Source organism: Hirundo rustica, chromosome 8, assembly GCF_015227805.2.
Source record: "Hirundo rustica isolate bHirRus1 chromosome 8, bHirRus1.pri.v3, whole genome shotgun sequence".
Classification (NCBI taxonomy): domain Eukaryota; kingdom Metazoa; phylum Chordata; class Aves; order Passeriformes; family Hirundinidae; genus Hirundo; species Hirundo rustica.
In genome coordinates this window covers 25,391,082-25,404,267 of record NC_053457.1, presented here as the reverse complement: position 1 = coordinate 25,404,267, position 13,186 = coordinate 25,391,082, and the positions used below count along the sequence as shown (strand labels likewise).

Genomic DNA, 13,186 nt, shown 5'->3' with positions numbered 1-13,186 from the left:
ATCTCTATTTCTTATAATTTGTGATCTATGATTATTATTTCTCCTCTCAATTTCACTTACCTGATGTGGCAACAAAGCTGGGAACATGAGGCTTTCTTTTCTTTTCTTGGGACATGCTAAAAAGGAAATATTCTAACGGGCATGCATCTATTTCAGTGCAAAATACTGCTGTTAGAAGTCATTAAAAGCTTGAGGTCATGGAGATGAAGCAGTACAAGTGATGTTTAAGGGGCTGTATTCTGGTGATGCATTTCAGAGATATTCAACTCACAGCGGGCAGAGAAAATGCCTTGAACAGTCTTTTTTGTGTTCTTGGGCTGAAATAAGAATGTTTTGCACAGCTATAGCACATTTCTGCAAAACACTTCTCGAGTTTCTAACAAATTAGTAAGCTTTATTAGAGTTCTTAGAGTGGGAACTAAAAAATAGGTAGACAAAACTGACTTCACTGAGGAGTCAAGAATATTAGTAAAAAGAATATATTGAGGAATAACAAACTATTGCTCATTAACTCAACACCAGGAACAGATTATGCACACTTATACTGGCTTAGTTGTGAGGCAGCACAACTGAAGTTTTTCAGTTTATTCAGTATCAGAACTAAAACTATAAATATATCAGTGGTGTCACAGCTTCAGCCAGTGGTGACCCCTGCAAATCACTCATTTGGATGAAACTTCTCATAATGAACTTACCTTACGGGCAATATACGAAAATACGTTGGATTTTCAATAGGTGCGTGCTCTGTTTTGCCCCGTGTTCCAAGGAGTGTTGGTCTCTACTTGTGGAGGGTAGCTGGAAGCAGTAACCTTGGAACACAGCACAGCATTTTTTCCCAGATATTTGGAAGCACTGCAGGTCACAGGATTTTAAGGCCAATACAGGCAGAGAACGTGCACATGGTCCATTGCTGTAGGTACCATGAGCAGTTTGGTATGTACAGGTCTCTTGGCTGCTAGAGCTTTCTTCCAAGATCTAAACCAGTCTCCTTTTCCTGCACAAAGTAATCATCACCCTCCAGCGGATGAACAAACCTTTGCCTCTGGAATGGAGCAGGTGTGTTTCTACCGGTGGGATAATGGAGTGAAATTCTGAAGTGAGAAAAAACCTTTATTCCATACTGAGGGTAATCTGCAAATAATTTTTCTTGGTTTTTATGTTTTTTGTCTTATTTTTTTATTTTTTTTTAATGTTCTTGCATTTATTTATTTATACTTTATTTGGAATCTCTCTTTTGAGAGCTAACTAAGTGTAAAATTTCAATAAAGGGATTAAATTTGTGAAGGTAGATTTGCCAAAACAAGGCAGAGAGAAAGAAGGAAAGAAAGGGGAGTAGTATGTAAACAACCACACAATCTGTACAATAAAATAAAAGATCCTGAAGTGGAAATCAAAGGGCTAAGCAAAAACCTGCTGAAGTAAGTTGTCGATAAGAAAAAAAAAAAACAAACCCAAAAACCAAAAAAGCCACTTTTTTTTTTGCTGGTATCTTTTCCAGCAAAAGCTGAATAGTACAGCTGTGGCTTTAGGTGGGAAGAAGTAGAAATGTCAGCCAGGGACAGGGTCTCCCTGACTGAGTTGTTTGAGAACATCTCTCAGCAACAACCTTAGTGCTGGGCTCTCCTTGCTAGAACATCAATGACTCTATCTCTGCTCTTTCATTATGGTCTGTCTGTGCACTTAATGTATGTACTTAATTGTGCTTACATACATAATGTAAAAGATTTGCAGGGACCAAAACAAGAGTCTCTCAGCAGGCATAAATCAGTATAACTTCAGTGGTGTTGATTTACCCCTGCTGAGGATCTGGTTAGAAATGTTGTTCCTAAACGCACGTTCTCCCTACTTTTCTTCTCTTTTTTTTTTTTTTTTTCCCCTTCAGATCCAGAAAAAATGTGGACTCCTGAACACACTATGTCTGCAACTAGGGTGCAGGTAGTGATGAGCAAGCTGAGAACAGCCTGCCCAATTTAGTTCTATTGGTGGAGACAGATTTGCAGGGCTAATCGCTGCCGCTTATGTTTTTCATCCTGTTGTGTAAGTTTTGGAGAGCACCGTGCAAATTTTCATCTTGAGGAATGTGATGCTTTTGTTTCCTTTTGAAAGGCTTCAGGCCCAATCCATATCAATCTGGGGCTGAGAGCAATAGTGGTAAAACTGATTTTTCTGGAAGAAGTTCATATGAATGTTATCTCACATTTCCATTTGTACGCTTGGGTGTCCCTGGTGTTTCACTTTGATTCTGCAACAGGATCAAAGGCAAGCCAGCAAAGTCAGGAGGAATTGTGGGTTTTTTTCTCTTTTTTTTTTTTTTTTTCTGTCCAGCTTCAGGGCAACACCCCAGTAAAGCAATTAATCCCCTACGGTTCTTAATCACACAATAAGCTTCTCTTTGTTACATTCACCACCACAGCCGGCAGGCAGGGTGATGGTGGAAGTTAAATCTAGGTTCGCTCAAGTGCAACTTGAAGTGCCTTCAGAAGCTATAAATTTAATGACATATGGGATTCAGGTTTGTGAGGAACACACAAGATCCTAAAATTAACAGACTTAACTGATTTGAGCTTGGTAGGGTTATCCCAGTAAGGCCTGATTCAAGCTAATTAAGTGGGAGGTAATTTTTATTCAGGTAGTGCCTGCTGAGGAATCCAAACTGTTGGTGCAAATTAGAAAGACGGATTCCTACAAGGCATTTGGAGACTAACTGGGTACTTCCTGGCCCTTCACAGAAGGGCAAAACTGACTCAGAGGATGTCTAAAATGACAGTTTCTAAAGACAGTAAAACAACTATTTCATTTATGAGCCATGCATTGCTCTTGTAGATAAGACACCACTTTATTTAGAGTAAAGTTTTTAATTTATTTTTTTTAAAGTGTTTAAAGGGTTTTCTAATGTGATGGCAAAAATTCAGAGAGCTCCTGATATTTAAAAAGTCGTTTTGTTTCCTTTGCTTTGCTTCTGCTGTCCTGATTTACGTAGCAGTTTTCCTTACTGAAAGCTAACTTAGGTGCTGCTGTGATGCAGGGAAGACCAAAGTCTCACCTGAGGCCAGCAGACCCAGCAGACATGTTCTGATTGCTGATCCACAGGGATCGAGCATCTGGCCAATAGTGCCTGAATCACAAAGTTGCTCTAGTACTTTAATTTCTGTTTTCACAGAAAATTGCTGGAAAGAATAAAATAATCACTGCTGTGGAAACAATGAGTAGGCAACCTAGCCTGGCAGTCTTTTCCTAACGTAGCTACAGTGGTGCATTAATTACCATAGTGGCCTAAACCTGTGCAGTGATTTTAATTTTTTTTTTTTTTTTTCTGATTGTGATTATTGTGTTTTCCTGATCATGATTAGTATTTGTCCTGGAGAATGCCATCTGTTAGTTTCTCTCATTATAGCTTTATGTCAGAAATGGCAGAGGATATACTTCCCTATGTAAAGAAAGATTTCTGATGCTGCTATGCAGTGAAGGAAGGGTAGCAGCAGGATAAAACCAGATTTGTGAGTGGTTAGTAAATGGGATGGTTTCGTTTCACTGATCTTCATTACTGGTTAATTGCTTTGCAGTTGCTGAGTCCTGAAGAGTTGTGAGCCTATTCCCATACCTTGCATGTTTCACAAATCAACATTCAGACCAGATGGAAATGGATAAAGAACAGACATTCTGCGTGTTTCTCAAAAAAAAAAAAAAAAAAAAAAAAAAAAAAAAAAAAAAAAAAAAAAAAAATTAAAGCATGGGAGAACATTTAATTAAACTGTGGAAGTCATTGCCATGGGAGGTTGTGGATGCTGAAGATGTACCTGCACTGCTAAGAAGACAACCTAGACCTTTGTTATTAGTCACTGAGGGAGAGGGGTTACAGGCCTGGCTCTTGCAGTGACATGTGTCACTACCATGTTCTTTTGTGCCATTAGTTACAGGATGCCAGTCATGCTTCAAAAGCAGAAACTGTCCCGAATGTCTCAGTTGCTCAGTAATGGGCTGGGATGTTCTACAGAAAATCAGCGAGAGAAACAGATCATTGATTACATTGTATAACTCCTGGTTTGTCCCCAGCAGGTTAATTGATAGAAGACACATTCCTCAATGAAGTAAAGACAGGAAAAAATGTAAATTATACATTTGCAGAGTATGATGACCATTTGTCTGACTGTCCCTGTGATCAAATAAGGTCACAGGGACAGTCAGACAAACTTTTGAGAAGTTGTACATGCAACTTCCTTTTGAGAAGATGTACATGCAAGCTCATGCTAGGAAGCAGTGGATATTGCTATTTAATCCAAAAAAGCACTTGTCAACAAAATATCCTGAACAAAGTCCCACTGCTTTAGGAAGGGATCTAAAACTCTCCTGTTTACTTTTGCAGAGGCCAACCAGCCTCCAGCTACCACCAATAACCTTCCTTTTCCACCAGCTGAGCCAAGAAATGTCTCTGGGACAGGTTGGATCCATTTGCACTGAGAACATACGAGCATGGAGCTCAAGCTAAATGGAAAAGACTAAAATATTTCATGGCACAGGGTCCCCCTGGCTCTTAACTTTTTCTGTGTTAGCTTTTGCAATTCTCTTTCACCACTGAAACAGATTAATTTTGTCAGAAGTTTCCCTTACAAGATGTCTCCTCCGTTCTTGTGTTCTGTGACTTTTCTTGCTTCCTCTTTCAAAATAGCTGCCATTTCCTGAGAAGATTCCAACTCTGGGTGTCTAAACCTGTCAAAAATGAAAGCGTCTGGGGGTGTAGGAGCTGGGAGTTGCTATGTTCTTCTCTTCAGGCACAGTGTGACTTTGTTGTTGTATATTAAAAACAGCAGCTGTTGTTGGAGGTGAGGGTTCTGGAAGTGAAAAGCATAATGTCCTAATTACCTATGGCAGGGAAAACATCTGTGCGGGAAAACTAATGAAATTAATTCCAGAGCTTAGCAACTGAATACATTAATTGACATTAATTAATTCTAAATTACAAATCTCTGCCAATGGAGTCACAAAAAACGTCCACGAGAATGAAATGAAAAAATCCTTGAGTTAATGTGAACACAGAAAACCTTCCCCTAGGAAAAAAATGTGAGAACCAGGCACTGCAAGAAGCCTGCTTTTCCTTCTTTCTGTCTCCTGCAGCAAAAGGAGCTTTTCTTGTGGTGCACATCGCAGTGTTTGGCTGTTTGGGAGATTAGCTTAAGCAATTTCAGTGCTCTGCCCTTTAGTAGTTATTGCTGGCATTTTAGAACTGAAGCCATGGAGAATTGCACTGTAAAAGTTCACAGGAATTGCCTTAGTAAATCTTCATCAATGATACAGTCACTGCTGCCAGACTCCTGCGTTCACAGCAGAAATAGGGATAGTGCCCATTCCTCCATCAAAGAAGGATCCAAAGAACCTCAGTCTCCTCTCTAATGGATGTCAACCTGCCACGCTCTTTAAAATCTCTTGAGCAGATCCTTAATCCCCAGTCTCTTCAACAGCTCAGGTGGCAGTAGGATCATTTCAACTGAGGCTGCTTTGCTGAAGCTCAGGATTAGCGCACATTTCACTCAGGAACTTCGTTGTGACAAAGTGAGAGACCCCTGCTGCAGTTCTGTGTCCAGATCCTCAGCACAGGAAAGCTGTGGACCTGTTGGAGAGAGTCCAGAGGGGGCCACAAGGATGAGCGCAGGGCTGGAACACGGCTCCCTGTGAGGGCTGGCACGGCTGGGCTTGCTCAGCCTGGAGAAGAAAGGCTCTCCGAGACCTCATTGTGACCTTTCAGCACTCTCAGGACAAGGAGGGGATGTGCTGCACCACACAGCACAGTTGGGTGGTGGGAGAGACTGTGGCCCCCCTGTCCCCCTCCTTCCTGGATGCAGAGGGACAGAGGGATGAGCAGCTCTGAAAGGGAACGTACCTGAGCTGGCAGGAATGAGCAGGCTGGGAATTAACATCGTTCCCTGCCCTCTCGTGGCTAATGTGGAAAAAATCATGTCCCTCTGAAGGGAAATAACATTTAGATCGTGCTGCCCAGGCTGTATTCATTAATGTTTTGCAGTGAGCTGCAAAAGCATAAAATGTTATAAACGGCAGCAACTAATAATACTTAGCACTTTATATATTCCAAGAACCCTGCAAATGCCGGGGAAAAAAATCATCCCTCATTGAACTTTCCTGAAGGTTCGTTACCCTGCGTGTCTGTTCCAAACAGAAGTCAACAGCCCTTAGAAGCAAGGAAAGAAATGTCAAATGATAGATTTTAATTTAAACCAAGATTAAATACAAGATGGTAAAATTCCAGCCATTTTCATTTTGGCATAGAATGCTATTTCTCTGATCTGAAGGTGGCAGTTATATCAAACAAGGGGCTGTGTCACTCCAAGGAAAATGATTAGAAGTACTTCTAACATTAAATGCAATGTAGTGTTTCTATCATGTAAGTACTAATGTTAAAAAGCCAAAATTGTTCCTTTTGTGGATCAGGTTTGTCATAAAACAAACTGCAAATTCCTGATTAATCTGGAAGAGTTCAAACAGATTACTAAGAATCTGGTTCTGTATTCTAGGATAAATTGTCCCCGTGAAGAAATTCAAATTGTTTTTGTTCAGGTGACAGATTATGAGATGAGCACCTTGCAGTGCTTTGGAATAGGAGGTGAGGACATCCCACGTAGTGACAGTGGATGAGATGGGATGGATGGCTGCATTTAGGCCATTTAATTAGCAACTGCCGAGACTTCTAGCTGCAAGAGAGTGTGGAATGATTGCCCAGCTCTGCCAGAGGACATCTACCTGTGTTGTCAACAGAGAAGTAGGTAAAACCCCTGAACAGGAGTTGGTCTGAGGTACTTTCCAAGTCGATCTGCATTACTCTACAGAGTGTAAATGCTGTAGGAAATACAGAGGTTCATCATAGAAGGTTCTCCCTCGGTAAGAATGTATGGCTCTGACCTCTGATCTGGGGCAGAATGAAAAGAAGAATGGGAGGTTGAGGCAGGTAAAGAAGGAAGGGTGTTAAAGGAAGAAAGTAATCAAGGGTGGAATTACGAAGGATATAAGGGAAAGAAGGGTTGTGTGGTGTTGAATGGATGCTGTCAGTTCCCTTCAAATGAATCTGGGAAGCAGAAATGCCACCTCAGCAAACAGGTTTATGACAGCAGGAAGAATCTGTGCTCAGGATCTCAAGTGTATTGTTTTTGTTCTTTTCCTTTCAGATGCCCAATACATCACCTGCAAGATGCAGAACTGCAGTGAAGCCACTCGTAGCAAACCCTTTCCAGGCTACATTGACCATAACTCCCTGATCGTCCAGGGTGATTATGTCTTTGTTCAGGTGCAGAACGCCCTCTTCTCTTATTTATTCTATTACTTTATATTATATTAGTCCGTCTTCTATTATTTTCTCTTGCGTTCCTTTGCATGTGTGCATGTGTGTTAGCTTGCAACTGCTCACACAACACTGGATCCTCAAAGGCACTGAGTGGGTTGTAGCAGCTTGTTTCAATGCTAACTGTGTTCCTTTAAGCTCTAGTGTCTTGTCTCTGTAGGGCTGAAGTATGTTCTCTGTGTGCTGGAGTGCTTTGTGACACTCCTTGAATCTCATCAGCACTCTGGAATTACTGCTTTAACCCCCTAGATGAGTGGTGGTCACTCATCTGCTATTTCAAGGGAGCAGACCAAAGCTTTTTTGAGTATGAGCGGAAAGTAGGAAAGAAGGGAGGGAGTCAGGGAAAGCACCAAAGGAGTAATCAGGCTTTATTGTTATGCCTCAGTTGTGATTATAGTAAAAAGACAGAAGATGGGATGTACTCAGCCAGGCTGTGTTCCAGGTGAGAACTGGTGAATAGATTTGAACCAGTGAGGGTTTCATTAGCCTGCTGCCAGTGTCCATTTAATGTCAGCTGAAGAGGAGGAAAATAACAACAGAATTGCAGGGAACATGGAGGTGAGCTAGAGATCATTAGCACTAAACCGGGCTTCCAGACAGTTTATAGTTTAGCATGCTTGTGAGTGGAGGGAAGAGAGAGGATTGATATTTTGCATTGGGTTAGTTGATTGCTAATTGGCTTCAGTTAATGAACTCAGTCTTAAACAACAGTCTGAATAATCCACAAATAAATCTGGGACATACGCTTCAGAACAGCTCTTGTGCCCAGCATGTGTGAGGGAAAAAGGAAATATTTATGTGGCAGGGGAAGCAGGGGCATGTGTCACTGCTCAGCCACACTCCCTCATTCCAGAAGGACTGTGTGTTTGTGTCTGACTGACACGGGAGCTGGAGCATTTCTCTTTAGCCCTCCTGGCTGTCGCTGGATCTGGTGTTATCCCTTCTGTTCTTCAGAGGAGGAAGAGCCCTATGCCAGGCTGTGTATGCTTGGAGGAATAGATGAACACCCTCCTTCTAGCCTTCCCTTCCTTCCTTGATCTCCATATGGCTTTTCTGCAGCTAAGCCATTTGGAATGAATTAGTAGGCTTAAAAGAAACAGGATAAAGGAATGGGAGTTTATTTTCCTACTCAACTTGTTTTATTTACAAACTCACACTCTCTCATTAAAAATATCTCTGGCCTTCCTTCCCATAACTTTTGCCCAGTCCCCTTAAAAAAAAAAAAAAAAAAAAAAAAAAAAAAAAAAAAAAAAAAGTTGAAGAGCTTCAGAAAGAGAAATTTTGCTTATTTTACTTAATCTGGTATGAACCTTGCCTCTGTGTATCTTGCGTTTTAAACTACTGCAGTGCATTTTAAAACACTTACTACTAAAGAAAAATCTTGATAAGTGCAGGTATCAAGCAATTAAGGCAAAGTTCTGCACAGAGAATCCCTTAGAATATTTGTTCTTCAGTATCTTTCATCCAAGGATTTCAAAGTACTTTACAAACGTTGATTATACTTCAGCAGCACTGGAAGCCAGATAAAATTGACAGCTTTTTTCTTTCCTTTTTCCTCCCTTAATAGGTGATAGAAAATGATACCTCACATTGCTCTAACCCAGCATTTTCAAGGTCTGCTGTCAGTATTTATGCACTTAAACATATGGCCAGATTCACAAACATGCCAAATCGACCAAGCTTCTCCTGCCCTCCATATCTGTGAATATTTAGCTGATCTCATGGCTGATACCTATGATGGCTTGTCCAGGGCCACACAGGAGCCAAAGCTGGAAGCAGAAATAAAAATCAAGCCTCATGTCTGCCAATCTGCTGACCTAATCAACAGCCTGCAGGGCAGCTCTGCAGGTAGCAGAGAACAGAGAGTGTTCTGGTAAGGCACGGGAGAGCTGTGGTATCAGGAGGTGACAGAATGGCCCAGCTGAAGTCAAGACATCACAAGTTTTCACACGAGATTGTCTCTCTTTGCTGAAAATAGGATTCCTCTTGTTTTCTTTTTCAGCCACTGTCAGTTGGATCAATGTTTATTCCTCAGCTGTAACAGCACTGCACTTCATGCCATTGCTACCACACTGTGGTGGTGTTTCTCTTAACAGCTTTTGTTTGATATTCTTTCTGATAATAATAATAATTAAAAAAAAAAAAAGAAAGAAAAACCTGATGATATCTTTCCTGTTTCTCTCGTAGCTGACATCAGGTGGAAGACCACATTATTACGTTTCTTATAGGAGGAGCCCATTTGCACAGATGAAGCTGCCAAAGTACTCCTTGCCCAAGGTAGGTTGCTTCTTCAAGAATTCCCATATGAGCAAATACATATATTTAGATTGCACAGAAGATCTCGAGTCCAGCAAAAGTAACTGCAAGATGACAAGCAGTGAGTGAAAACAGTATTCCTCTTTAACAGAGCATTTGCAAGCAAGAAAGGACTAAAGCCAAAAGTCAGCACTTTAGCTAGTCAAGGACATGAGCATGAAATAGATACCACAGACCACATCAATTACCATTTCTTTATGGTTAATTAATGAAGTTTTGGAGGAGAGTCTCTTTTTTTTTTTTTTTTTTTTTTTTTTTTTTTTTTTTTTTTTTTTTTTTTTTTTTTGTCTTTAAATTCACTTCTCCTCTCTCTGTCTTGTATGGGTAGCTTTTTGTGCTTTGCCTCATTAGTAGATTTTAATGGGAACCAAGCAGAAAGATGTCTTTGTGTGCCTGCTCTGTCTCTGGCCTAATTAACAATGGTGAATTAGCATTGGAGCTTGAAAGGATATTTCTGCCTTCTGAAGCTGAATTTTTTGAAAGACCTATGTAAAATGTTAACTCCATTTTGAGGAAACCACCAATTTAAAGCTGGGGTCCTAATGGGTTCCTAACAAAGACAGAGGACTTTTTCTTTGGCCTTTTCATTCTTGATACAGTCTGTCTTAAATGAGATTTAAGCTGAAAGGTAGCAAGTAATCCTATGGATTCTATATGAGATCTAACATCAGAGGGCATATGCATTCCCAGAAGCTAAGCAGGGATTGTCAAAAGGAAGAAAAGAAGTAGATGGAAATGTTCAAAGGGATAACTTGGCTAATTTCTCAACTAGCTGTCTTTGATTCCTCAACCCAACAGACCTGTTTATAGTGGATTGACTGGGTGACCTTCATGTAAAGAGACTGCAGCTCAAACCCAGCCCTTCTGTGCCTCACCTTCCCTACTCTGCTGTTGGAGCCTTTGCTCCTGTTCACAGCTCTGGAAACCAGCCTGCAGAACAGTGAGGACCACACCAGAAGCCATGAGATCTTAGCTCTGACACTGGAGACCTGTGGTCTGCCTCAAAATTTTCAGTCACATTTTAAGATAGGTTGCTTTGAAACTTCCTGCCCAAGCAAGAGAAATCACTCTGCAAATTCAGATCAGATTTAAAAAGGTGTTCTTTGAAGGAACCCTTAGCAACGGAGTTGCATTTTAGCATGGTTATTGTAAAAGCCAAATAAAAATTATTATTTATAGCCAATTCAGACCATCTATAGAGACAGTATTTGCTTTAAACTTATTGTTTCCTTTAGCCCACATTTATTTTTTGTCCAGCTACTCAAAGAGATTGCTGGAGAGCCAGGGAAAATGCACTAGAATTAAATTACACTGTGTTCCAGAGAACAGGAATTGGAGCAATATATTCACGTTATTTGACCCAAAGAAAGATGCTTTGTCACAATCTCGGAATATCTTCAAAGTCTGAAGAGCTGAGTTTGGCTTGGAAGGAGCTACAGTGGAACCGTGGCTGTCTAGGAGGCTGCTATCAAAGCAAAATAGTCACTTTTATGAAAAATGCACAGAGAGTTATATTATTCAAGGAATTGGAACATACAGCTTCTTTTATGCCCAAATTCTCTTTTATCTCCTTCAGCTAAGAAAGAGGGGCCAAAAATGGTAAACAGTACTAAGTGATTTCTGGAATTGAAGGTGGAAATATCAAGCTTTTTGTCTCTGCCTGTCACTCTTCCTGAACTGGAGGCATGTGACAGTAGGCAGCCTTGGCAGGTGATGCTGCTGCTCAGGCATGATGGCCCACAGCAAATCAAACTAAAATATTATTATTGCTGACAGCCTTGCAGCTACTTTGATTAAAAGCCTAAATAAACTTGAAACTCTGTTCCTTTCAGACAGATGCCATATGTGCATACAGGTTGTGTTAAACCTGTAAATAGTTTTTATTGAGATCTGTTAATTGTTGCAGTGATGTTGATGCTGCCTGTTCTGTGCCACAGCACCACAATGTGGGCTTTGTCACACGCTGTAATGTCACTCATGAAAATCACCTTAAATGTACACATTTAAATTAAAATGTGTATTTATTCCAGTTTAGCTCAATGCACTGGGCAGACATTTGTGGATGCTGAAGCAAGTCAAGCAATTTCTCTTTTAAAAATACCTGTCTTGACTGGTATTGGGTTGATTAGGTTGATGGGATGGGTTTATATGGTACCTCTGTTTTAAATTCATCACTTGCTTTCAACCTCAGGACGCACATCCTGATGGAAGAAACAATAAGCAAAAATGAATACATAAGATCCTTAAATACAGACCATAGAAGAGCTGACAGCCCCAGTAATTTCACAGAAGGCAAAGGCAAAACCCAGCATCTTTGCAGACATTTCAGAGTATTCTGGGTTGGAAGGGACCCTCCAGGATCATCAACTCTAACACTTGAGTGAATGGCCCATATGGGACTGATCCCACAACCCTGTTGTTATTAGCCCCATGCTCTGACCAACAGAGCTGGCAGAATAAAACTGGCATTACACATCCCTACTATTTAACTTGCCAGGAAAGAAGTGTTCCCTGACCAAAAGCAAAAGGGGAAATTGTTTAGTAATTCAGAAAGCCTCGGCTTTTAGTTTTTTGAGAAGGCACCTGCTCAAATCCATGTACAGGATCATGTTACTTTGTCTTTGAAAAGGCAAAAGGGACAGATAGTAGAACTGCATATTAATGTACTTCCAGTATGTTCTGGAACAGAGAGAAAAAAATAAATCAGGCTCTCAGTAGACAAATGCAAGGGCAGCCCCTGAGGGTGATGACTATTTGAGAAAGGTGCCTTGCTTCACATTCCTGTCCTCTTCCATCTCTGTAAGGAGCTTGTGCTATATCAAGAGCAAGGCTGTAGTTTTGTATTATTCCTACCCCCCAAAAAAAATTAAATCACTCTGAAAAAAAAGCATATGATATGCTGATTAATTTTAATTTTCCCAGTGTGGAAATGAATTCCTGATGCTGGTCCAAGATCTGTTTGATGTCCACATACTCATCCTTTTCTATAAAAGCTGTACATCGTTGCTGCATCTCTTGGACAAGGCTATATTAAGAGGAAAAGTTAATTTATCCCCAAAGGCAACAGTTGGAGTGCTATACTTTTTGACTTTCTGCATTTCGTATATTATGCCAATTCAGTCTTAATCTCTACTTCCCTAGGCTTAAATTCCTTCAGGCTTACTGGAATCTTCTTTAGACTTCCATCTTACATCATGCTCTGATCAAATGCAGGAAACATCTAGTGAATAAATTAACTTGTTTGCTTCTTCAGCATTTGTGAAATTACCTTTAGTTTTCTCTGCCGTTGATCAAAGCAGCTTTTTACCCCTCTCCCACAGTTTTTACAAAACTACTGAATGAAATGGTAAGGTAATGAAAAAGTACATTCACCAGGAAAACAAGTTTTACTTATTATTTCTGTCTGTGTTCGAATGGAGAGGCCTGCCCATGTGTGCAGAGATTAACACTTGAGATTAGAGCTGTGCTAGCCAATGTTGCCTGAAGCACACTGGGAACACCTGCTGGTGTAGATCTACCAGCAGA

General features: G+C 40.6%; 1 protein-coding gene across 5 annotated transcripts in view; it reads left to right on the top strand.

Annotated features, from left to right (window-relative positions):
• Positions 1–13,186, top strand: part of LOC120755975 (VPS10 domain-containing receptor SorCS1-like) — a 268,145-nt gene that overhangs the window by 191,480 nt on the left and 63,479 nt on the right. For all 5 annotated transcript variants that reach the window (XM_040071624.2, XM_040071621.2, XM_040071619.2 and 2 more), the window contains exons 7-8: positions 7,173–7,291; positions 9,533–9,622. In XM_040071624.2, the coding sequence (XP_039927558.1) occupies positions 7,173–7,291; positions 9,533–9,622 (209 nt within the window). The remainder of the gene's footprint in view (positions 1–7,172; positions 7,292–9,532; positions 9,623–13,186) is intronic.